At 46.0% G+C, this 22,750-nt stretch overlaps 1 protein-coding gene across 5 annotated transcripts in view; it reads right to left on the reverse strand.

Moving 5' to 3' along the window:
- Nucleotides 1-1,759: 1,759 nt before the first annotated feature.
- Nucleotides 1,760-22,750, reverse strand: part of DVL3 (dishevelled segment polarity protein 3) — a 91,798-nt gene continuing 70,807 nt past the window's right edge. For 3 of the 5 annotated variants that reach the window (XM_087965528.1, XM_087965526.1, XM_087965525.1), the window contains 5 exons: nt 17,813-17,944; nt 13,491-13,658; nt 10,590-10,802; nt 6,806-7,198; nt 1,760-6,180 (listed from right to left, as the gene is read on the reverse strand). In XM_087965528.1, the coding sequence (XP_087821654.1) occupies nt 6,149-6,180; nt 6,806-7,198; nt 10,590-10,802; nt 13,491-13,658; nt 17,813-17,944 (938 nt within the window). In that variant the 3' untranslated portion in view covers nt 1,760-6,148. Of the gene's footprint in view, nt 7,199-10,589; nt 10,803-13,490; nt 13,659-17,812; nt 17,945-22,750 lie in introns of all 5 variants that reach the window. The other 2 variants (XM_087965529.1, XM_087965527.1) reach the window with 1 other exon arrangement.

Genomic DNA, 22,750 nt, shown 5'->3' on the forward strand with positions numbered 1-22,750 from the left:
TATCATTAAGTGTTGTACCTGATGATTATTGACTCTTGACGAATGTATCTTTTCTTTTATGTATACTGAGAGCATTTTCACCAAAACAAATTCCTTGTGTGTCCAACCACACTTCGCCAATAAAAGAATTCTAATTCTAATTCATGCAACACGTTGTTTTTCCCGTTGATTTTGCTTGTCAGGTCACAAAAGGTGATCATATGAACCCAGGACAGTGCAACGGTCATAAATATGAAGCAGTTGCCAAGCATCTGAATTTTGATCACGTGACTATGGGGATGCTGCAAGGGTCATAAATGTGAAAAATGGTCATAGGTCACGTTTTTCGGTGCTGTCGTAACTTTGGTCACTAAACAAATTGTTGTAAGTTGAGGTCTTCTGTAATCTTAGACTTCCTGCGGAGTTGATTTCTTGATCTGATCTATTTGGTAGGTGAGATTTCTACAAATTCCCAGATGATCAAAACCAGAACCAAAATGATAACGAATATATCCCTCTTCTGTACTTATTTCTCCAGTTGTAACACTGATTATTTTTCAACTATTTTAATATCACTTCTCTTATGCGCTAGTTATTTTGACTTCACTATTCATTTCCCTTTTTTTTTCTTTCTTATTTTATGCATTAGGCGTTATTTAATTTCAAGGCCACCTAACTCTACAGCAACTCTGAGCACAATTACATGTTTTTTTTTAAAGAACAAATATCACAGAAAGCATACAAAAGATTCAGTGTTGTGGTTTCATCTCTCCTCCCCACTATTCCTCCTTTGTTCTTTATTCTCTAAAATAGCCTCTCTGGAAAATAAAAAGTCAGTTTTTCAAACCATTCCTCCAAACCTCCTTTTCATTCCACTGCTCTAGGGCCAGAGAGTAAAAAAGTCTTTCTCTACCCAATGAAAATGTTTCATTCATCAGAGCAGAATGAAAACAGAAAGCGGGACAAACCTATTTTAGGAAATCAAGGAATACTGCAATATATGGTTATAAACGAAAAGGCAATCTAATGGTGGTGAGAGTTCAAAGGAAGTTTCAATTGCACCATCTGGCCACATCTTGACTTGTTTCTTAACCACGTTTCGTGGACACCCCTAAAGCAGAGGTGGTATTCAGCAGATTCTGACCAGTTCTGGAGAACCGTTAGCGGAAACGTAGTTCTTGAGAACCAGCAAATACCACCTGTGATTGGCCCCATCCCCACCTATTCTCCGCCTCCCGAGTCCCAGCTGATTGGCTGGATCTTCTTTTGTTGCCCTGCACAGGAGAACGGAGCTGGAAAGCAGGTTAGTGGGGAGGGAATGGGGATTGTAAGCCACACCGTGCCCACAAGAATTGGCAATAAAAAAAATTGAATCCCACCACTGCCCTAAAGCCTTTGTGAACCAGTGTCTGAAACATGCAGAATCAGAGGTGGTATTCAGCCGGTTCGAACCGGTTCTGGCTTACAGGTAGCGGAAATTTTGAGTTCAGAGAACCGCCAAATACCACCTCTGGTTGGCCCCACCCCTGCCGTTACCTCTCCTAGATTCCCTTGGTTTTTTTTAGCTCAGCTGATTCGCGCCTGAGAGCGGATTGCTGCGCCTCAGCTGAGCTAAAAAAAAAAGCAAAGCTCACCAGCGTTGATACAGAGGGCAGTCCTTGAGCCCTACCTCTCAGAACCAGTAGGAAAAAATTTGGAAACCCATCACTGACGCAGATATTGTTTTGTTTTGGAAACGGGGAAAAACAAAAAACAAACACACACACACAACACACCTGTGTGAAGTCCAATAAAACTATTTTATAAATAAAAAACACATAGGAAGTTTTCAATTGATATAAAACCAAGGAAGAGGAGGTAAGGCAATATGCGTGATGAGACGGTAGCACCAACGTTAGGAGGAAGAGAACCAAAGGGAAGGGGCCACCGAGAGATGGTGGGTGAGGTGGACCGGCGGGGTGTGGAGGGTGGAAAGAGTCAAAGTTGCCTTTGTGGCAAAGAGGATATAAAAATTAGGGACGCTGGGCCCGAAAGAAAATATGAACTGGGAATCAAAAGAAATTGCAGAATATTTAAAAACAACGCTGAAACGAGAGAATCCTTGAGTCTAAGAAAACCCATGTGGCTGTTGACCCGGAGGACAATTTACAAAGCCTCAGGGAATGGGCGTGTACGAATGGAGCCACACAACCCTTGTTCAGTGGAGAGGGCCTAGTGTGGTATCTGTACCTAAGCAAAGGGCTTTCAGAATAGCAGTCACTAGGTGGGGTTTCTCTATATCCCCTTCTTCAAGGCCAAACATTTGTGGTCCCTTCACCCATGAAGAGAAAGCAGGACAAACAGAAATCCTAAAAGCAAATCAAGTGTGAAGGGCAAAACAATGGCAGAGACTCTTTTTTCTCCTACACCCACTCTACGCCACTCCCCGACTTCAAAAATCAGGTGGTCCTCAATTTACAACCGAATGTCAACTCATAAAATATTTCTGTGGTCTTTTTAGAGTTGCCAACAGAAAGGGAGGGGGGGAGCAGTGCAGCAGCTTGCAAAACCGAAAGTGCATTCCATAAATGTTTTCAAAGATAGTAACTAGGTGACTGAAGTTTCTGCTGTGCAAAATTCTAATTGGAGAGCATGATTGAAGACTCTGGGCTATGGATGTGTCCCATTGGAGAATATGAATTATAATACACCCAGGGGGTGGGGGAAAACCAGGGTCAAGGGTGACAATGAATGATGTGCCTCAGAGTCGGTTACACCCAGGAAGTGCTGGCATGTTATCTACCAATAAATCCTTTCAGGTTTTGGAAGTTTGGCTTGAGACTCATGATTTAAATGGGGGTAACTGCCGGAATCCTGACACCCAGTTGGAACCAATTTGTGTTGCTAAGCAAGGCAGTGAAGGGAGTCACACCCAATGTTTATGACCCTTTATTTTTTGCGATGGCTGTTAAGCAAATCACCCCCGCTCATTAAGTGAACGACATGGCCGTTAAGCGAATCTGATTTCCTTGCTGGGAAGTCAGGCTGGAAGCTTGTAAATGGCTATCCCACGACCCCGGCACACTGCAGCCATCATATATATATAAATCTGTTGCCAAGCATCCGAATTTTGACCCCATGACCCACAACAGGGATGTTGCAACCATCGTTAATGATGAAGACCGGTTATAAGTCACTTTTTCCAGTGCCGTTATAACTTCAAACAGTCACTGGTGGGTTGTAAGTCAAGGATCACCTGTAAAGGTTTTGTTGTCAGCCGGCACTCCTTCCCAGCCCCTTCCTTTCCTTCGCCACTTCACCGCAGACTGGAAGATGGGTAAGCTACTCAAACCCAGTAGGAATGAAGGTAAAATGGTTACCTGAAAGGTGCTGGACTGGATGTGGCTTCAGACCAGCAAATTCTGCCTGGTTCTACCAACACCAGGAAAGCAGGACCAAAAAGGCCCATCATAAAATGCCTACTTATTATTAAAATGCCTCTTATTATTGTGTATTAACAGTCAGAGAAAGAGTGTAAGCTTCCTGGAAAATCGAAGTGACGAAAGCTGACAAAACGCTCCCCACCCTTCCGAAAGAATGATGGACATGCCCACCATACCTAAAGTAAGGGAAAGAAATTTCATAGGTAGAGCAAATTAGGTACACTCAGTTGGAAGACCAAAAGTGGCCAAACATACCAAACGGAATTTTGCCTCAAAGTAAAATCAAACGATGCAGCCAGAGACACTAGAAAAGGGGTGTCAAACGTAAGTCCTGCAGACCAGATCCAGTTTGTGGGGGTGCTTAGATCTGGCCCACAGGTTCGCCCTGGAATCAGTGAAGGACTGGCCCCACGGTGCCTCTGCCAAGAAGAAAACTGAACTCCGGGGTGAGGGCTCAGTTTTCATTGGCAGAGGGCTAACGAAACAAACTAAAAAGAAAACAAATGGAGAAATGTTTCCCCTTTTTTGCATTAGAGCATGCAAGAAGGGACAGGAAAGGAGAAAGGGAAAGAGGAAAGACAAAGGGAAAGATGGGAAGAGAGCAAGGAAGGAAAAATAAGAAAAGAGGGGAAGGAAGGAAGGAGAATGAAGAGGGTAGAAAAAGGGAAGGGAAGGGAAGGAAAGGGAAGGGAAGGGAAGGGAAGGGAAGGGAGGAAGGAAGGAAGGAAGGAAGGAAGGAAGGAAGGAAGGAAGGAAGGAAGGAAGGAAGGAAGGAAGGTTAGTTATAATGAGTGAGGGTCTGATGGAAGTTCTGCCTTGGCCACCACAGGTGTCCCCGACACGAGTGATGTCAAGCTGGCCATTCCTACCCTGGCCACGTCCACTCCAGCCCCTCGAGATCAAACATAACCCTGATGAAATCGAGTTTGACACCCGTGCTCTAGAAAGTCACTTGGCATGATTATAAGCATTTTTCCTTTTGTTGCAAAGCAAATGCCACTCCCCGCTTTTCTCTTCCGGCAACCCAAATGCCAAGAAACAGCTGGGCTTAACCGCCATCACAACTTCCCAAAAGTGTTGCTGGTGAGAGAACTGGGTTCTCTGGATTCGCTCTTCACAGGGCCACTCGACGGATGGACCCCAAAGCTCTAAAAAGCGAAGGAACTCTTTGGCCTATGCATCCCGGACGTGGTCCTGCGCAGGAAGCAAGGAAGAGCCACCACCGCCACGACTAAAGGGGGAATTGCCACAAAGTCGCTCATTAGATGGGGTCAGGCCATGTATTAGTGTGGCAGGTCCTGCTGACTTCCAAACAACTGAGTGAGCAGGACCTGTTCAGGGTTTGGATAAATCAGAAGGAAATCCATTGTTGACGACGGACCAGGGAAGTGAGAAGACGATATCCCAGGAGGATAAGGAAGCTACTTGGAGGAGTCCATTAATCCATTAAGAGTTCAGTCGTAAGGATCTTTAGTTTGTGCTTCAGTGTGCTGCAGGAAGCCAGCCCTTGAGAATCAGAATTTGTCCGTGTTTCGATGGTGGGACGAGGTCGAAGAGCAAAATGGAATACCAGGCTGGCAAATCTCAGCTGTTTGTGCATTCATTATTCCCCCTTGTTATATCCCGAGCCACGGGAGGAATAAGCATCAGCGCTCCTGCCTTGGAAGATTTCAAAAGCCAACTGTCCAGATTGTCCAACTTCAAAACCAAGAGGAAATTCGATTTGCTAAAGACAGGAACCGGAAGTTGCATTCTGCGACCACTATTATTATCAAAAAACAGGCTACATACAAGCAGAAAAGTTTGCGAACTCCTAGAAATCATGCGGAAGGGATTAGGGAAAGAGAGAACGAAAGAGTGTCAACTCTAACACAATCTCTAAGAAGTCAGTCCTTCCAATTCAGGGATAAAATGCTTTTTACATTTCTCCCGGGACCTTAGTAGTTGTTTCTTTTTTCCCTTGTTTTGGGATTGTTTTCACACACACACACACATACACACACACAGAAAAAAGAAGAATGAGGGCAGTGCCAACCCACATAGCCATGAAAGGGAAAGAACCAATGATGGGATTTAAAACAAAATAAGGGCAAGACGGGGTGGGAAGGGACTCAAAATCTCCCACAAAGAGCTGGAAGACTACAAGTTTGTGAAAAAGTAATATCAGAAAGAAAAAAAAATCTTCTGATACATCCACTGATGCAGGAACAGCAGTGCAAACCAAACATGATTCTTGACCGACACTGATGTTCCAAAAAGCAAGCAAGCAAGCAAGCAAACAATCCTGGGTTTTCGACAAGAGTTTTCTTTGCAATTACTCCATGGTGTAGAAGGGGGGGAGTTTTGGATATCTTGAGTGGAGACAGTGGCCTGGCTCTCTTGTCCTAGATTTATTCCAGACATTGGGCATCGGAAAATCAAGTTTAGCCTCCAGCGTTTTCTCCAAGGGAAAACTTCATCCCAGTTTGAGGATTCAGCGAAGGGGAAGTCGCCACCATCCAGCAGGTCCATCTCAAGAATCCCATGGCTGAGGCCATGCTGCTGCCAGGAGAGGGACACAGTCGGAGCTCATCCCTGCTTCCCCTCCCGGGCTGATGGATAAGGAGGGACATCTTCCAACCAAGAAGTCATCTTCAGCCCCTAAGCAGGCTGAAAAGGCTCTGCGTCTTCCTCTCCTGGAAGGCGGGAGGAACCAAAAAACCACCACCACGTGACGCAGGCTCTCCCCCAAACCACGGCTGGCCAGCTCAAAGGAAGTCAAAGACCCCATAATTCTTGGCTGCTCGGCAGAGAGGAACACAAGAGGGGCGAGGAGGAGAAAGAGGGCAGGTGTTTAGGGCTGGTGGCGTGGAAAAAAAAACGACGACGGGCGAGCAGCGGAGGTCCTGGGTGGGTGCAGATTAATGGATTAGCGTGCAGGTTAACGGGTAAAAATACAAGCTGGGTTAGGGGCTGTTCTTTTCTGCAATCACATGTGGGGGAGGGCGGTGTTTAGGAGAAGCTGCTGGAGACACTTGCGGGAAAGATTAGAATCAAACAGTTTAGTTCAGGGGTCCCCAACCCACCCACCCCTGGGCCGCGGCCCGCTCCTGAGCTGTGGACCGTTCAGAACAAGGTTGCATGAGTGGCTGGCCAGTTCCCCTCTCCCTCCCCCCCCAAAAAAAATTCATAAAGGTTGGGGACCACTGGTTTAGTCCATTTGATTTCCTCAACCCCTTTTCATAAAAGCCAAGTCAAAAAAACGAAACAGAGAAAGAGGAACAGAGACAGACAGACAGAGAGGCATCTCACACCGAGTGTGATCTTTCTAGGAGACAAACCAACTTGGGAAAGGGGGGGGGGCAGCCCAGACAGGCAAAGGGAGGGAGGGAGGGATCTTCACATTACATCCACAAAAAACTCACTAGGGTTGCCCATGGCCATTCGGAATGACTGTCTACTGGCGGTCAGTTCAGGGGGCACCGAGGCCAGATCTCGGCCCGGGGGAGCCCCGGGAGGTCCCAGGGCGGAAGGGGGCGGCGGCATCAGGAGCATGGGAGGGCTGTAGAGAGGTGGGAGGCCTGGAGGGCCGTAAGACTGCTGGCTGTGGTGGCTGCGCACGCTGTGAGCCATGGAGTGATGGCTACGTTGGCTGCCCGGCATGGAGCACTCGCTGGCTGCTCGCTCCCGCCGAATGCTGCTACGGCTGGTGTGGTCCGATTCGCTGCCGCTACCACCCGACTTGGACTCCCCAGGCTTGGGGTCCCGGTCCTTCCGTCTCTCGCTGCCGCTGCGGTTTGAACCGCTGCTGCGGCTTCCTGCACAAGGAGTAACAATTGATAGTGGTTAGAGCAGTGGTTTCTCAACCTTAGCAGCTGGAAGATGGACCAACTTCAACTCTCATTTGCTGCATCCTTATTCTAAATTGGTCACTTAGGCCAGGATGGATGCAGAGGTGAGCTGCTAACGGTTTGCCCTGGTTCGGGCGAACTGGTAGCTAAATATTATCATTTTTAAGTTGAAGTCGGCCCATCTTCCAGCTGCCAAGCTTGAAAAATGCTGGATTTAGAAGACTTACCTTGTTTAAGTTGAGGGAATCTGGGGGAGGAAGCAAGCCAGCAGGGACTAAAATGCACATTCTGCTTTGCTGCACCAGGTCAGAAATCTGCATTCCCTGCCAAAGTAGCCCAATACAGGTAATCCTCGACTTGCCACCGTTCATTTAATGACCAGTTCAAAGTTACAACGGCACTGAAAAAAAAGGGACTCAGGGCCGTTTTTCACCATTATGACTTCTGTAGTGTCCCCCTCCATGGTCCAATCCCAGATGCATGGAAACTGGCTCCTATTTAAATCCCGTTGCTGTGTCCCGTCCCCCCTCCAGGTCACGTGATCTCCTTTTGCGACCAGCAATGTCAACGGGGAAGCCAGAGTCGCTTCCCGACTGTGTTGACTAACTTAACCGCCACACCGATTCACTTAACAACTGTGTCAACTCATAAAAGTATTTATCTGGTCTTTCTAGAGTTGCCAACAGAAAGGGAGGGGGAAGAATTGCAGCAGCTTGCAAAACTGAAACTGCATTCCATAAATGTTTTCAAAGATAGTAACTAGGTGACTAAAGTTTCTGTCGCACAAAATTCTAATTGGAAAGCATGATCGATGACTCTGGGCTATGGGTGTGTCCCATTGGAGAATATGAATTACAATATACCCAGAGGGGTGAGGGAAAACCAGGGTCAAGGGTGACAATGAATGATGTGCCTCAGAGTTGGCTACACCCAGGCAGTGCTGGACAGTTTAAGTCCCAATAAATCCTTTTTTAAGTTTTGGAAGTTTGGCTCGAGACTCATGATTTAACTGCCGGAACCCTGACAAACTGTGGCAAGGAAGTTCGTAAAATGAGGCAATGTAAAATGGGGCAACTTTTCAATTGTCTCACTAAACCACAGAAATTTTGGGCTTACTTGTGTACGCAAGTCGAAGACTATCTGTCCATGCCTCTTCTGCTGGGTTTACCACCTCCTTAAAACTCAAGACGCAGAACATAAAGGCATTTTGTGCCCCCATTGGGCCAGAGCAGACAGAGATGTCGTGTGAATCAAATGACATTTTCACAACAGAAAAAAGGAGCCTAGGAACTAAAGCCAAGAAGAAAAAAAAACTTGGCAAAACCATGGCACCCTCCATCTATTCTCCAGGACAGAAAAGAAATGTAGCTCTTTATGAGCACTGCAGAAAGTACAGGCCGAAGACTTGGCGTATTATCCAGCAAGAATATACACAAGTTGTTGTACATGACAACCTTGAACTACTGCCTGCTTGGAAGCGGACTAAAAACAAAAGAAGATCTCTTTTCTTTTTCCTTTTAACAAACTGTCAAGATTGAACCGCTTTGCTTCTTTCAAACCTTCACGCTTTGCCACTTGCCAATGAACTGGGGGAAAGGGAGATGGAATGTGGAGAATGTATGCAGAGATTGGGAGAGCATGGAAGCCATCAAGGTCACTACTGCAGGTGCTTGAGAAAGAGATGGACAGTTCCCATAACAAAAGGACGTCTCATGATTGGACAATGTAATCGCCCCTGGGTGGGGAGAAGGGGAAGTTACTGTTTAACTGGGCAAGTGGGAAAACCAGAGCTAGTTTTGTTTCTTTAGTACCAACATGGTGTATCCAATAAAGTTCTACTTGGGAATTCAAAACTCCCGAGAATGTTTCCTTGTTTTTGGATTTGCTAATTGGACAGTTGACACTAACATTCATATTCCATTTTTCCCCTCCTCTGCGGCGGGGTCCCCAGACACCTGAAGTGATCTACAGCATTAAAAACCATGAAACATTTAAGAAAAAATGGCGGCGCCCGTTGATCTGCTCCCGGGCGGGGGGCCCAGCTGCAGGTACATCGAAAGGTTGGGATCCCTGTCTACAACTTAAAACCATGGAACATTTAAGCAACTGCAGTGTACCCAAAATGTCTGTTGTTAAGTGAGACATTTATTAAGTGATTTTTGCCCCATTTTATGACCTTTCTTGCCACAGTTGTTAAGTGAATCGCTGCAGTTACATTGGTAAAACCATTGTTAAGTGAATCTGGCATCCTGATCAACTTTGTTTGAAGGTTGCAAAAGTTGATCGCATGACCCCGGAACACTGCAATCGTCATAAATATGAGTCAGCTGCCAACCGCTTGAATTTTGGTCATGCGACCATGGGAATGCTGCAACAATCGTGTGAAAAAAAAGGCCATGTCACTTTTTTCAGTGCCATTGCAACTTCGAACAACCACTAAATGATCTGTGGTAAGCCGAGGACCACCTACCTGTAATCACATGAGGCGTAAAACGTTCCAGTTGGAACAAGAGACAGAGCACTGAAAGGGGTATTAAAACGGAGAACCAGTTTGGTCCAACGGTGAAAGGCACCAGGCTGAAAACAAGGAGACTCTGAGCTCTCACTCCGTTCAGATTTTGAATGATTAAAACTTAACCCCGCCTCCCTCCTTCTTGTATCCAGCTCCCTCTTTCACCATCTTGTTTTCGCTCTCCCCGGGTTCCAGAGGTTTTCCTCAAGCATCCAGGAGGGCGAAAAAGGTCTCTCCCGGGCTCCGGAGGCCCTCCAGAGGCCGGAAACTGACCCGGAACTTCCAGGAGGCCCATTTTTAACCTTCCCCGGCTCTGGAGGATTTTCTCAAGTCTCTGGGAGGGTGAAAACGTGCCCGTTTCCGGTCTTCCGGAGTCTCCGAGAGGCCGGTTTTTCACCCTTCCCAAGCCTCCGTGTGGCCTTGTACTTACCTGGCATCCAAAACGGGCCGTGTGGGGACTCCTGGGTGGGGCCAGCCAAAGGTGGGATTTACCGGTTCATCGAACGGGTAATTAAAAATGATAAAATTAGCTACCGGTTCGCCCAAACCAGGGCGAACCGGTAGCAGCTCACCCCTGCATCCATAGGGATTATCCTGGCCTAAGTGACCAATTTAAAATAAGGATGCAGCAAACGAGAATTTTTCAGATGCTCAAAAGTTACACCCATTCCTCGATTGAGAGGGAACATCAGTGTCCAGGAGGAGGAGGAAGAGGCTGTTCCCACCACCCAGATTTTGCGTGCAACCTGACCTTTGTTTTAAAGCTTTCCAGCTCAGGCAGAAGAAAGATAGGCCACTTTCTACAAGGCTTTGAAGGCAGAATGGAAGATCCTGGTCAATGCTTACCTTCACTGTGCTGGCTGCCTGCGCTGCCCCCTCCGTAGCTGTAACCCGGCTCAGGGAAGCCAGGGTGGGGGTTGTAGGGGTGTGGAGGTGGATATTGGTAAGGAAAAGCTAGGGGCCAGGGGGCCGCTCCTGGGTGAGGTAACGGAGCCAGCGTATCCTGGTCGGAGGCCCCACTAGATCCATCGTGGTCATGCAAGGATAGGTTGGCCATGTCTGCAAGGAGAAAAGAGGCACAGAAAATCAGCAAAGGTTAAATGAGCAGCCCCCGTTTTGTGGACCGTTGGCGGGGGGGGGGAGGGGAACGGTTCAATGCAAGCGGCAGGCAAGCGTGCGTATGCGCGCAGCTCCATTAGTGCAAGTGTTCTGACCCAGTTCTCAAACATGACCAACCCTCTGATGTGAACTCAAAAGATTCTTTTATTAGGTTGGGATTGCCCCAGCAAAAAGTTTCTCTCTCAACGCGAGCTAACTAGTCTGTCCGGCATGGGAGATGAATAGTTGTCTGCCACATCTATTCATCTCCTCCCCCTGCCTTTTATCCCCAGAGCCAGGGTGGGGCTTCGCTAGCAGCGGTGACTCTTCCGTCCCAAGGACCGGCCCATAGATTTCCATTGCCCTCCTCTCCTCTGCCTTCTACGCATCCACTCATCAGGCACTGGACCCAGCTGTTCTTCCTCTTCTCATCAGCCACCTCCAGACCTGAGGGCTGTATACTCTCCATATGAGGGATGACGGACAGCCCAGACTCTGCCTCTGTCTGTCTTTGACAACTCCATTCCCTCTTCCCCCTCAAAGCTTTCAGGTTGCCCTGATGCTGACCTTGACTCCTCCTCCTCCTCTGATTTGGCTGCTGGTGGGGCCGGTGGCTGACAGGCCACAACAGCAAGCGGCGGGAACACATACATGCTGCTTGAACAAATGGAGCTTCCTGCACGCACACGCTCACCTGCTGCTTACGTGGCCCAGTTCCAAACAAGGTTGGAGACCCTTGGGTTAAGCAGTAGGGTAGGGAACTCCTACCTACAAGAAAGGAAGTGAGTAGATAGGGTCTAGGAACAAGGAGGGCTTTCCAACCAAGGAAGAACGGATCCAAAATTCAACTCCGCAGTAAGACTAGCACTATAGGTAATGCTCAGCTTATAACCACAACTGAGCCGAACATTTCAGTTGCTAAGCCAGGCAGTTGTTAAGTGAGTTTTGTCCCATTTTACCACCTTTCTTGCAACATGGGCGAAATGAATCGCTGCAATTGTTACATTAGTAACGTGGTTGTTGAATGAATCTGGCTTTTGCGTTGACTTTGCTAATCAAAAAAAGTGCAAAAAGGGATCACATGACTCCGAGACGCCCCAAACGTCATAAATACATGCCGAATGTATAAATTTTGATCACGTGATCATGGGGATGCTGCAACAGCCGTTAAGTGTGAAAAATGGTCATAAGTCACTTGTTTCAGTGCCATTCTAACTTCAAATGGTCACTAAATGAATGATTGTAATTTGAGGATTACCTGTATACTTTATTGGCAGGCTCTAATACCGGAAACATCGTGAGTCTAATTGTAGGAGAGAACCAGGCTGAGACCAAGGGAGGAGGGGTCAAAGGCGTCATCAGACTCGAGTGCCTTCGTGCCCATGAGAGATTTAAATTCAGCCACCCTTGAATGGGCTGTTCCAATAAATTCTGGAACATTTTCAAACAAAGGGGGGGGGAAAAGCCAAAAAAGAAAGAAGCATCCCGCTCAGCTTGGAATAGTTCCAAAATGATCAAAACTCCATCTCAAGGTGGAATAGTCCTCAACTTCAAACCTTTCATTTAGTGACCATTCAAAATTACGATGGTATTGAAAAAAGTGACTTATGACTGTTTTTCACACTCACGACCAGTGCAGCATCCCTGTGGTCACATGATCAAAATTTAGATGTTTTGGCAACTCATTCAGATCTATGACGATCGCAGTGTCCCGGGGTCATGTGATCCCCTTCTGCGACCTTCTGACAAAAGAAAAATCAATGGGGAAGACAGATTCACTTAACAACTATGTAACTAACTGTGATGCCCCGGGGCGTGGCACAAAGGCAACACAGCCAGATAATCAATAAGAGTCCCTTTATTATCTCCAACTTTGCCCCCAATGTCCAGGTTACCTTCGGGCTGAAGAAAAAACTCTCCCAGGAACAGCCTTTGAATATAGAAAATTCAGTCCAGAACAAGGTACACACAAACTGTAACTTAAAATCCAAAAAACCAAACTGAAGTAATTAGTTTGGCAGGGCAGGAGCAGGAATTTCAAACTTGAAAGCACAGCAAAACTCACACAGTTGGGAAGACGCCAGGAACACAGATAACCCATGATAAAAGATAAAGTCACATTTGCTCCCAACCGCCTGCTGCATGCAGCTTGCCTTTTTATACACTGTGTTCCCAGCTGCAGCTAATGAAGGTAATCAAGGCCCTTTCCTCCCCGTAAGCCACGCAACCCACGTTGCTTTCTTCTCTGTTCCTCCCTGCATGCCCTAGGATGAAGAGGGGGTAGGCCTGGGTCTTCCTCTGAACTCCCTCTCCCTTGTTTTACCTCTCCCCTGCTCTACCAGCCGGATTTTGCCCTTCCCCAGTTTTTTCCACAGCCAATGGAGCCACACTCCCATTCCCTGTCAGCTATTTGGCTTCCTCCGAGTCAGATTCCGACAGGGGCATGACACTAACTGCAGTGATTCATTTGGCACCTCTGCCAAGGTACCTCTGCTAACATCTCTGCTCCATAAAATGGAGCAAAACTCACTTAACAACTGCTTCCTTTAGCAACAGAAATTTTGGGCTCAATTGGGGTCATAAGTCGAGGACTACCTGCAATTGGCCCATCCCTGCTTCCCAGCCCATATCCATGATTACAGTCCATACTTCCACAGAGGTCCCCGAAGATGTAGTAGCACTGCTCCGAGAAGGTAATCTTGTTGACCGTATGTCGGATATAACCAGCCTTCAGCAGATTGCTGGCATACTTGCGGGATTCTCGCCGGTCGGTAAAGCCCTCCACGTGATGGTACAGCCAGTCGACCACATCCGAACCTTGCAAAGGGGCAGAAACAAGCGAGATTGAACAAGGAAGAGAGGCAACGACAAATGGAAAGTGGTGTGGGGATTAGGATGGCACTGGCATTGGGGCCGAGCGTGTGTTTTTTTTTATAAAAGTTTTAAGTTTTCACAAAACATATAAATACAAATAAAATATCTTTTTTTGAGAACAGTGTGACCCCGGGTTATCACTTCTCCATACAGACATAAACTCAATACATATTTATCTTATACATTCTAATCCATATCTTATAACTATTTTCGCAATTTTTTCAATAGCTTTTCCCTTTCTTTACTTCCTATAGCCTTATTTTAAATTATCTCATTCCTTTCTTAATTCAATTACATATCTTTTTCTAATTTTTAAAATCTTTCTAATCAACGTTTTTATACTTTCATCTGTCCTGTTTACAATTTCATATTATCTTTTCTCATAAAAGAAATTTCCCCCTGTAATTACTAGACAGGAGTGTAACACCTTTATATCTTTTTTCAAATCTTATTTAAAAATTTAAGTTACATCTTTACAGTTATAACATTCATTTTCTAACCTCTATTTTATAACACATACCTATTTTCAATCGAATTCTGCTTGGTACATTCCGTTAAAAATACACACTAAATTCTTAAAAGAAAAAAGTATATATGTATATATATCTGTGTATATATGTATAACAATAGTAAATGGAATAATTATTCTATTCAAGTACAGCTCTGCCATTAATAACAATTTTTTACATTTCTATTTCTTTTAACAAACATTACCTAGTAATATCAGTTGTCTTTCATTTTAATCATCTATATTTCATATTTTACTTATTACTGTTTTTAAATAAAAAACCAAACAATAGTTATTAACAGTAGTCAATAAAGTTATTATTCTTATTCAAGTTCATCTTATCAACTGATAAAAATCTTCCATGTTTCTTTTCAGTTTTTTTTTTAATATTCTTTTTAAATCACTGAGGGCCTTATTCTCTTTACAAACAAATATTCCACTACGCATCAATAGAAATTTTTTCTATCACTTTAATCATCTAACATATTGTATAACAATGCTATCCCATGCACCCTTGCAGAATCCTCTCCTTAAGTTAAATTTTAACCATTCTCTCTGTGTCTTTTAAATAGGTTTATACCTTTAATTCTTGTATGTTTTTCCTGTAACTCTATATCTTGTTTTGTCTTGTGTAGCTTCTTTTCCTTTCCCTCTTTCCTCTCCCTCCCCCTTTTATTCCCCTTTCTATCTGATTCTCCCTTCTGTGATCCTCCCTTCTGCTTCTTCCTGATATTATGGTTGCTTTTCAAATTACTCTTTTTTTTTGGTTGTTGCTTCAATGCTTAAGTTCTTAACCCCCTTTCCCCCCTTTCCCATTTTTTACCCCGCTTAAAATTGCTTGGTCATTAAAGATGACTTCTTCGTTGTGCCACCCTTCTTGTTCTGCTAGTCGTTTCTTGTTGTTTTTCATAGTTCAAGATCTCCATTTCTAAAAATTGAAATACGAAGCCAAAAGATCCTCTTCCGTCTTGTGCTTCTTCTTTTCGTTCTTTAAGTCTCATTTTTAACACTTCAAGGAGTGATGCCATTTTAAAAAAATTTAAGCAACCCCCAATTGATTTTATTTTGTTTCATTAGGATCCTCCATCCAAAGTTCCAGGAATCATCCAATAATCCAAAACTTGCTTCTTTTCTCACTTTCTCTTTCTTTGTTATCTTGTAGCAAAGTTTCAGCTACAATGTATCTTTTGCAAGCCTTGTTAAAATTCCACTATCGATTTTTTTAAGTTCCAGGTGGTCTCCTCCATTTCCAGATTCCACCCTCTTTTTTCCTTTTTCCCTCCGCTGCTTTCTTTCTTTTTTCAAGATAATTTTTAAGTTATCCAAGAATCTTTATCCCTTTGACACTTTATTTTCAGCTAGAAATAGCCTATTAATGTCAAAGTGGATTAGCATCAATTTCTTATTCGAATCTCTTCTTCTTAACGTTCCAAGTCAATTAAAACTGTCACTATGAGAGGGAAAAAAAGCCAATTCTGTTTCCTTTCCCTTTCTCTTTTGCCGCTTAAGATTTTTTTTAGGAATAATATTAGTCTTTAAAATTCAGGTTCCAGGTACCTTAACTAGATGTTCTCCATTCAACCCGGTCAATCAAACTTTCTCCTTTAAAATTCCTCCTGCACAATCTTGTCCGGTCGGGTTCTTCTTTGAGGTAGCCATTTCTGACCACCGCTGCAACCGCCTTTGGAAAGGGAGTAATGGCCAGCCGAGGAGGAGAGATGCAGTTCTCCTCAGCCCCTTCTTCACCACTTCTACGGGGTGGCTTCAGCCCCGAATCCGGGCGGCTCGGGGCACTCCAGCAGCGAGCACGGATCGAAACTGCGCACGATCGCGGATTTCGGTCCGTCGCCGAGGAACCCCAAACTGGAAGAGCATGTTTTGAGGCCTGCCTCAGCTACAGAAATTCTCAGCATGACACAGGGCCGGTCACTAGCTTGCAGGGTTTATTCCTGTGCAGAGTGGAGAGGGATGGCCCCTTTATGACTTGTGGACTTCAACTCCCAGAATTCTTGAGCCAGCTATGGAATGTGGCCCGGTTTCGAACAGGCTGTGGCCCAGGGGTTGGGGACCCCCTGGTTTAATTGACAGCCGAGGCAAAGGTGGGAAGGGGTGGTAGGTGAAAGAGAAGAGGAGAAAGAGAATGAGAAAAAGAAGGTGGAAAAAAAGTTTTAGGCTTGGGCGATGGACTGAAATGAATGGGATGGAAATGAATGGGATGGAATTTAACAGGATGAAATGTTGAAATCTGGACAGAAAACATGAAAAGCATATTTATAGGAAGGGGAGTATACGTGTGAAGAGGAACTGGATGTCCTTCTCAACCGCAAATTAAAGATGACTCAGCAGAGGGATTCTGCTGCTAAACACAGAAGAGCTGTCTTGGAAAACATTAACAGAAGCACAGAGTTCATATCACAGTAAGCAACTGTAGTATTCTGTTCCTGTCAGATTCTACTTGAGTCCTGTGTCCATTTCTCCATAACGGAGTGCAAAAAGGAAAGCAAGAACAAACTCTTTCGTTGGCTTCTTTTTTTACATTTAGCAATCCTTAGGCGAGTGAGTCTAATGTAAGTTTGGTTAAGGCACCAGAAAGCAAGAGACCATGAATTCTAGTTCCGCCTCAGACATGAAAGCCAGCTGGATGACTTTGAGCCAATCACCAGGAGACAGGGAGCTCTAGTTACACCTTAGGCATGAAAGCCAGCTGAAGACTTTGGGCCAGTCACTCCCCCTCAGCCCAACTCACCTCACCGGGTGGTTGTTGTGGGGGAAATAGGTGGAGGAAGGTGTGCTGAATCTGTTCACCACCTTGAATTATTTGTAACAATGATAAAGGTGGGGGTCCAAAATAAATAAGTAAAACAAGCAAGTAAATAACAAGCATTCAAAGCAAGGAAACCTAGAACGCAAGAATGGTAAGAACCACAACAGGCTTTAGACACACACACACACACACACACACACACCAGCGAAGGAAGGTACATTGGATATGTTTGCCACTGTGAATTATTTGTGAAAATAATAAAGGTGGGGAAGAAAGAAAAGAGAGAGAGAGAGGGAGGGAGGGGGGAGGGAGAGGGAGGAGGGAGGGAGGAGAGGAGGGGAGCGAGGGAGGGAAGGAAGAGGAAGGAAAAGAGGAAGGAAGGAAGGAAGGAAGGAAGGAAGGAAGGAAGGAAGGAAGGAAGGGAAGGAAGGAAGGAAGGAAGGAAGGAAGGAAGGAAGGAAGGAAGGAAGGAAGGAAGGAAGGAAGGAAGGAAGGACTATAGAGACAATGATGAAGGAGATAGAAAGCTTCTAATTCAGACAAAGATCTAGACTCTACCCCCTCCCCCATCTACAGTATGGCTATAATATCTTCTCTATAATCCTTCTTCATGGGGATGTAGTTTTAAGATGGCAGACGTGAAGCGACTTATGAATAGGCTGTCAACATTCTGTGGAGAAGGATCTAAAGATGAACAGATCCCTCAGCTGTTCTGCAGCCCCATAGCTTCTCCCCCAAAGCAACATTGGTTTCTTTCAGTCTCAGTCTGCCGTCTGTCCATCCAAGCTACCTAACCCTAACCATGGCTCCTCTGGCCAGTCTTACCAATGAAGGCACTGGGAATGGTGATCTTCAGCCACATGCGGTCACGCACCTCCAAGCCTGACTCCGGCGAGGCCATGGCTTTGACGATGGTGGCCATGTCGCTATGGATGGAGAGGTGGAAGTCATCGAGACCTGTGGAAAAGGAAGGTAGGGGGAGGTGAGAGGTGACAGGAAAGTAGAGGAACGCACGCGAGCACCACATATAGATTCTGATGTTCTCCAGATCGGTCAGGAGGAGATCCTGGGAAACCAACACATTTCAGGAAATTTGGGAAAGGCTGCAAGTGAGATGGGGGCCGGGAAACCAGACAGGCATACGCTAAAGGCTACATGGATCTACCATCTCCCTCTGAATAGGACTCCTTGTCAGGGTTCCGATGAAAGCCCTTATTAATTCATGAGCCTCAAGTTTCAAAAGAAATCCAATTATTTATTAGAAGCAACATGTCAGCACTTTTCCCAAGCGCAGTCAGCTCTGCCCTACGTAATTTATTGCTCACCTATGACCGTTTCCCCACTTCTCCCAGGGTGTGTCATAAATCACATTCTCCAACAGAGAACTTTCAGGGGATGTAGAAAACATGCCTCTGCGGCTGGCTCTGGTAATCGGAGACACAATCTGGAGAAAGGTACGCATGGAATGAGCTTCTGGTCATAGCAACCAAACTGCTAAATCTCACCCCCCCTCCTTCTTATGGCAACTCAAGAGCAAGCCAGGAATGCTTTACGAGTTGACACTCCTTTAACCATCGCCGCACGTCAAAAACTGCTATGAAGTCAGAATGTGCCTTTTTTTAAAAAAAAAATTTTTAGCAAGTTACCTGTATCTGCCTGACATGAATTGTTTAAGTGCTTTGTTCTTCTACTTTAACACTTCGTTTAAAAAGCTACGGGCAGCTGGAGTGCAATTTGTCATTTTCCCAAACAGAAAGTGATCAGATCAAGGCCAACGGTATTTCAGGAATGCCACAGCCTGAGCTGCCTCAAATGTTTCACTGGGCCAAACTAATTATTCCATAGCCAGTGATGTGCAAAACATATCCAGCCAAAAAGTCTCCTTTTTCACTTCAAAAACTTGATTTCTAACTTTCCTGGAAAGGTAGCAGGGCCTGTTTCATCAGCCTGGAAGTCAGCTAAATTTGAGACACCCCAGAAAAGTCCAGCAATTATGATCAAGACGGCCACTGCAACGTACCATCAAACTTCTGTTTTTTACACACGCCACAATAGCCACCTTCATTTTTTTTACTACACTTGTAACCAGGAGCAGCGCCATTTTAAGAGCCGTGGTGGCGCAGTGGCTAGAATGCAGTACTGCAAGCTAATTCTGCTGACTGCCAGCAGTTCAATTCTCACCGGCTCAAGACTGATTCAGCCTTCCATCCTTCCAAGGTTGGTAAAATGAGGACTCAGATTGTTGGGGGCAAATATGCTGACTCTGTAAACTTCTTATGGAGGGCTGTACAATATATAAATCTAAGTCAGAGATGTCAAATTTGCGTCATCACAGGACATATTGCAACTTTTTCCCCCTTTGCTAAACCAGGCATGGGCGTGGCCAGCACGTGACACATCCAGCCCGCAGGCCGCTCAAGTTTCACAGCCCTGGCCTAAGTGCCATTGCTATTTATGCTCAAAATGAGGCTTGTTTTGAGATTGGATCGTGTCTGAAAAGTTCACAGCTCAACTGTTCTGTGCTCAGAGCCATGGCTAATTCAAATGGCTGTGCCTGCCTGCTCTCCGAAACCCAATCAGGAGCTACCTCTTCCTCGCCTCCAGATCATTCTCATGGCCGCATTCGCTCCATTGAGGATATCCAAAACACGATCCGTAGCTACCTCTGGATCAGGGGTGTCAAAACTCGATTTCACGGAGGCCTGCATCAGGGTTGTGTTTGACCTTGGAGGGCCAGGGTGGGCGTGGCCAGCTCCACGTCACTTGTGTCTATGGTGGCCCAAGCACTCTGCCAGCGGAAACGGGCTCCCGAGCTCTGTTTTCGGCTGTGACAGCCTCCTGCAACTCTCTGCCAGAGAAAAACAAGAGTTGGCGGCCCTCCCAAGCTCCGTTTTTCTCTGGCAAACAGTTTGCAGGAGGCTCTCACAGCCAAAAACAGAACTCGGGAGCCCGTTTTCGCGGGCAGAGGCATGGTCCTTCTCTGTTTTCCAGGGCAGCCCCGCAGAAATCTAAGTAAGATCTAAGATCTAAGTACCTCGCAGGCCCATTTCCGGGCCCTGGGCCTTGAGTTTGACACCCCTGCTCTAGATCATCTCCAGATCCTCCTCATTAGCTCCGTTGAGGATCCCATCTTTTCTTTTTTCTAGCGTCCCACAGGCTCTCTCAGGCTTTAATCTCACCTCTCCCCACTTCCTCACCCATCCGGGAAGGCAGGAAAGAAATCTCTGTGCCCCTGTGTCTCCACAAGCTCGCTCTGAAAACACAATTCAGGTTGTCCTCGACTTATGACCACGATCAGAACCAGAATTTCTGTTCTAAAGCAACCCAAGCGAGTCGTGCCTCCTTTCGCGATATTTTTTTTGCCATGGTTGTTAAGCGAATCACTGCAGCTGATGAATCATGCAGTCGTTAAGCAAATCCATTCCTCCCCCCAAAAAATTGACTTTGCTTGTCAGAAGCCAACACGGAAGGCCGCCAAGGGAGATCACGTGTCCCCAGGACATTGCAACCGTTGTAGATACATGCCAGTTGCCAAGCACCCAAATTTTGATCACGCGACCATGGGGGAATATGGTAGCAGGCGTTAAGGGTGAGGACCAGTCATAAGTTGCTTTTTTCATGAACGTTGTAACTTTGAATGGCCGCAAAATAAATGGTTATAAGTCGAGGACTTCGCTTATCAGTGCCAACTCTGCTTTACAGGCCATCTTGCCTCTTTGGAAGCTAGTCCACCCCTATCCACCTTGGTCAGTAGAAGCCAACCAAAACTTTACCACTTTTAACAGCTAGTCTTCCCCACTGGACACTCAACAGTCTTTCTAACTAATCCTCCATGGAAAGGGGGGGATTGGACTAGAAGACCTCCAAGGTCCCTTCCAGCCCTATGATATAAGAGCCGTGATAGCGCAGTGGTTAGAATGCAGTACTGCAGGTTATTTCTGCCGACTGCCATCTGCCAGCAGTTCGATAGTTTGATCCTGACCAGCTCAAGATTGACTCAGCCTTCCATCCCTTCCAAGGTGGGTAAAACGAGGGCCCAGATTATTGGGGGGGGGGGGCGCAAGAGGCTGACTCCGTAAACTGATTAGAGAGGGCTGTAAAAGCACTGTGAAGCAGTATACTGTATAAGTCTAAGTGCTATTGCTATGATCCCATGATCACACTTGTCAAAATGATTGTTTAAATCAACAGGTAGTCCTTGACTTTACAACAATTCAGGGACCATTCGTAGTTACACGGCAGTGGTGCAGTGGTTAGAATGCAGTACTGCAGGGTACTTCTGCTGACTACCGGCAATTTGGCAGTTCGAATCCCACCAGGCTCAAGGCTGGCTCGTCCTTCCGTCCTTCCGAAGTGAGTAAAATGAGGACCCAAATTGTTGGGGGCGCAACAGGCTGACTCTGTAAACCACTTAAGCGAGGATTGTAAAAGCACTGTGAAGCGGCATATAAGTCTAGGTGCTATTGCTACAACGGCACTGGAAAAAAATGACACGACAATTTTTCACACCACCATTACAGCATCCGCAAGGTCATGTGATCAAAATTCGGATTCTTGGCAAGTGGCTCATGTTTATGACGGTTGCCTTGACCTGGGGGACAAGCAAAGTCAATGAGGGAAGCCAGGTTCACTTAACAACAGGGTTGCTAATTTAACAACTGCAGCGATTCACTTTACAACCACGGCAAGGAAAATTGTAAAATGGGGCTACTCACTTAATGGCCTCCCCATTGTTAAGTTGAGGATTACCCGTACTTCCTCCTGGCTGATACTTCCTGTATTTCTCTCCCTCCACGTCCCTCTTGGGGGCAGCTCCGTTCAAATCCCTGCACATCCTTTCAAGAGTCTATGGAGATTCTCAGTCATCCAGGTCATGGTTGTCCCAAAAGTGCTTTCCCCCCTCCCTTTTTTTTTCAAGAGGCAACTGGACTTTCTGGTTTTCTTTCAAGACATTTCGCTTCTCATCCAAGAAGCTTCTTCAGCGGTGACTGGATGGTGAGGAAATGGAAGGATTTACACTCCTTGCAGACAGCTGGTCATTTGCCTTCTTTTTAAAGTCATTGAGGCCGCTCGGAGGTTTATCTGCGTCCTCGGGGTCACCTGAGTGGTGTAAATGGGTGTGGAGCCTTCTGGGAACTGCTGAATGGACCGTGTTGTAGATTGGAGATAGATGAACGGCCCTCTCTCAACAGAGAACAGATACAACATCACCTATCTCCAGTCTGAAACACAGTCCTTTCAGCAGTTCCCAGAAGGCTCCACACCCATTTGCACCACTCAGGTGACCCCAAGGATGCAGATAAACCTCTAGGTGGTCTCAACAACTCTCTAAAACGGGTTCCCAAACTTGGCAACTTTCAAGACTTGTGGACTTCGACTCCCAGAATCCTCCATGCTGGCTGGAGAATTCTGAGAGTTGAAGTCCATTAAGTCTTACAGTTGTCACATTTGGGGACCTCTACTCTAAAAGGATACAGTCAGAGGTGGTATTCAGCCGGTTCAGATCGGTTCTGGTGGACCAGTAGCGAAAATTTTGACTGGTTCGGAGAACTGGGAAATACCACGTCTGGCTGGCCCCGCCCACCTCTCCTATATTCTGTTGTTTATTACCTCAGCTGATTCACATGGCAGAGTGGATTTCCGCACCTCAGCTGAGCTAAAAAACCCAGCACAGCTCACCAGCGTTGATACAGAGGGCGGTGTTTGAGCCTTGCACATGCGCGCATGAAGTAAGCTCTCCAAACTGGTAGGAAAAATTTTTTT

This window comes from Notechis scutatus, chromosome 4 (genome assembly GCF_049901735.1).
Source record: "Notechis scutatus isolate UNSWTSFEM ecotype Mainland chromosome 4, rNotScu1.2, whole genome shotgun sequence".
Taxonomy (NCBI): domain Eukaryota; kingdom Metazoa; phylum Chordata; class Lepidosauria; order Squamata; family Elapidae; genus Notechis; species Notechis scutatus.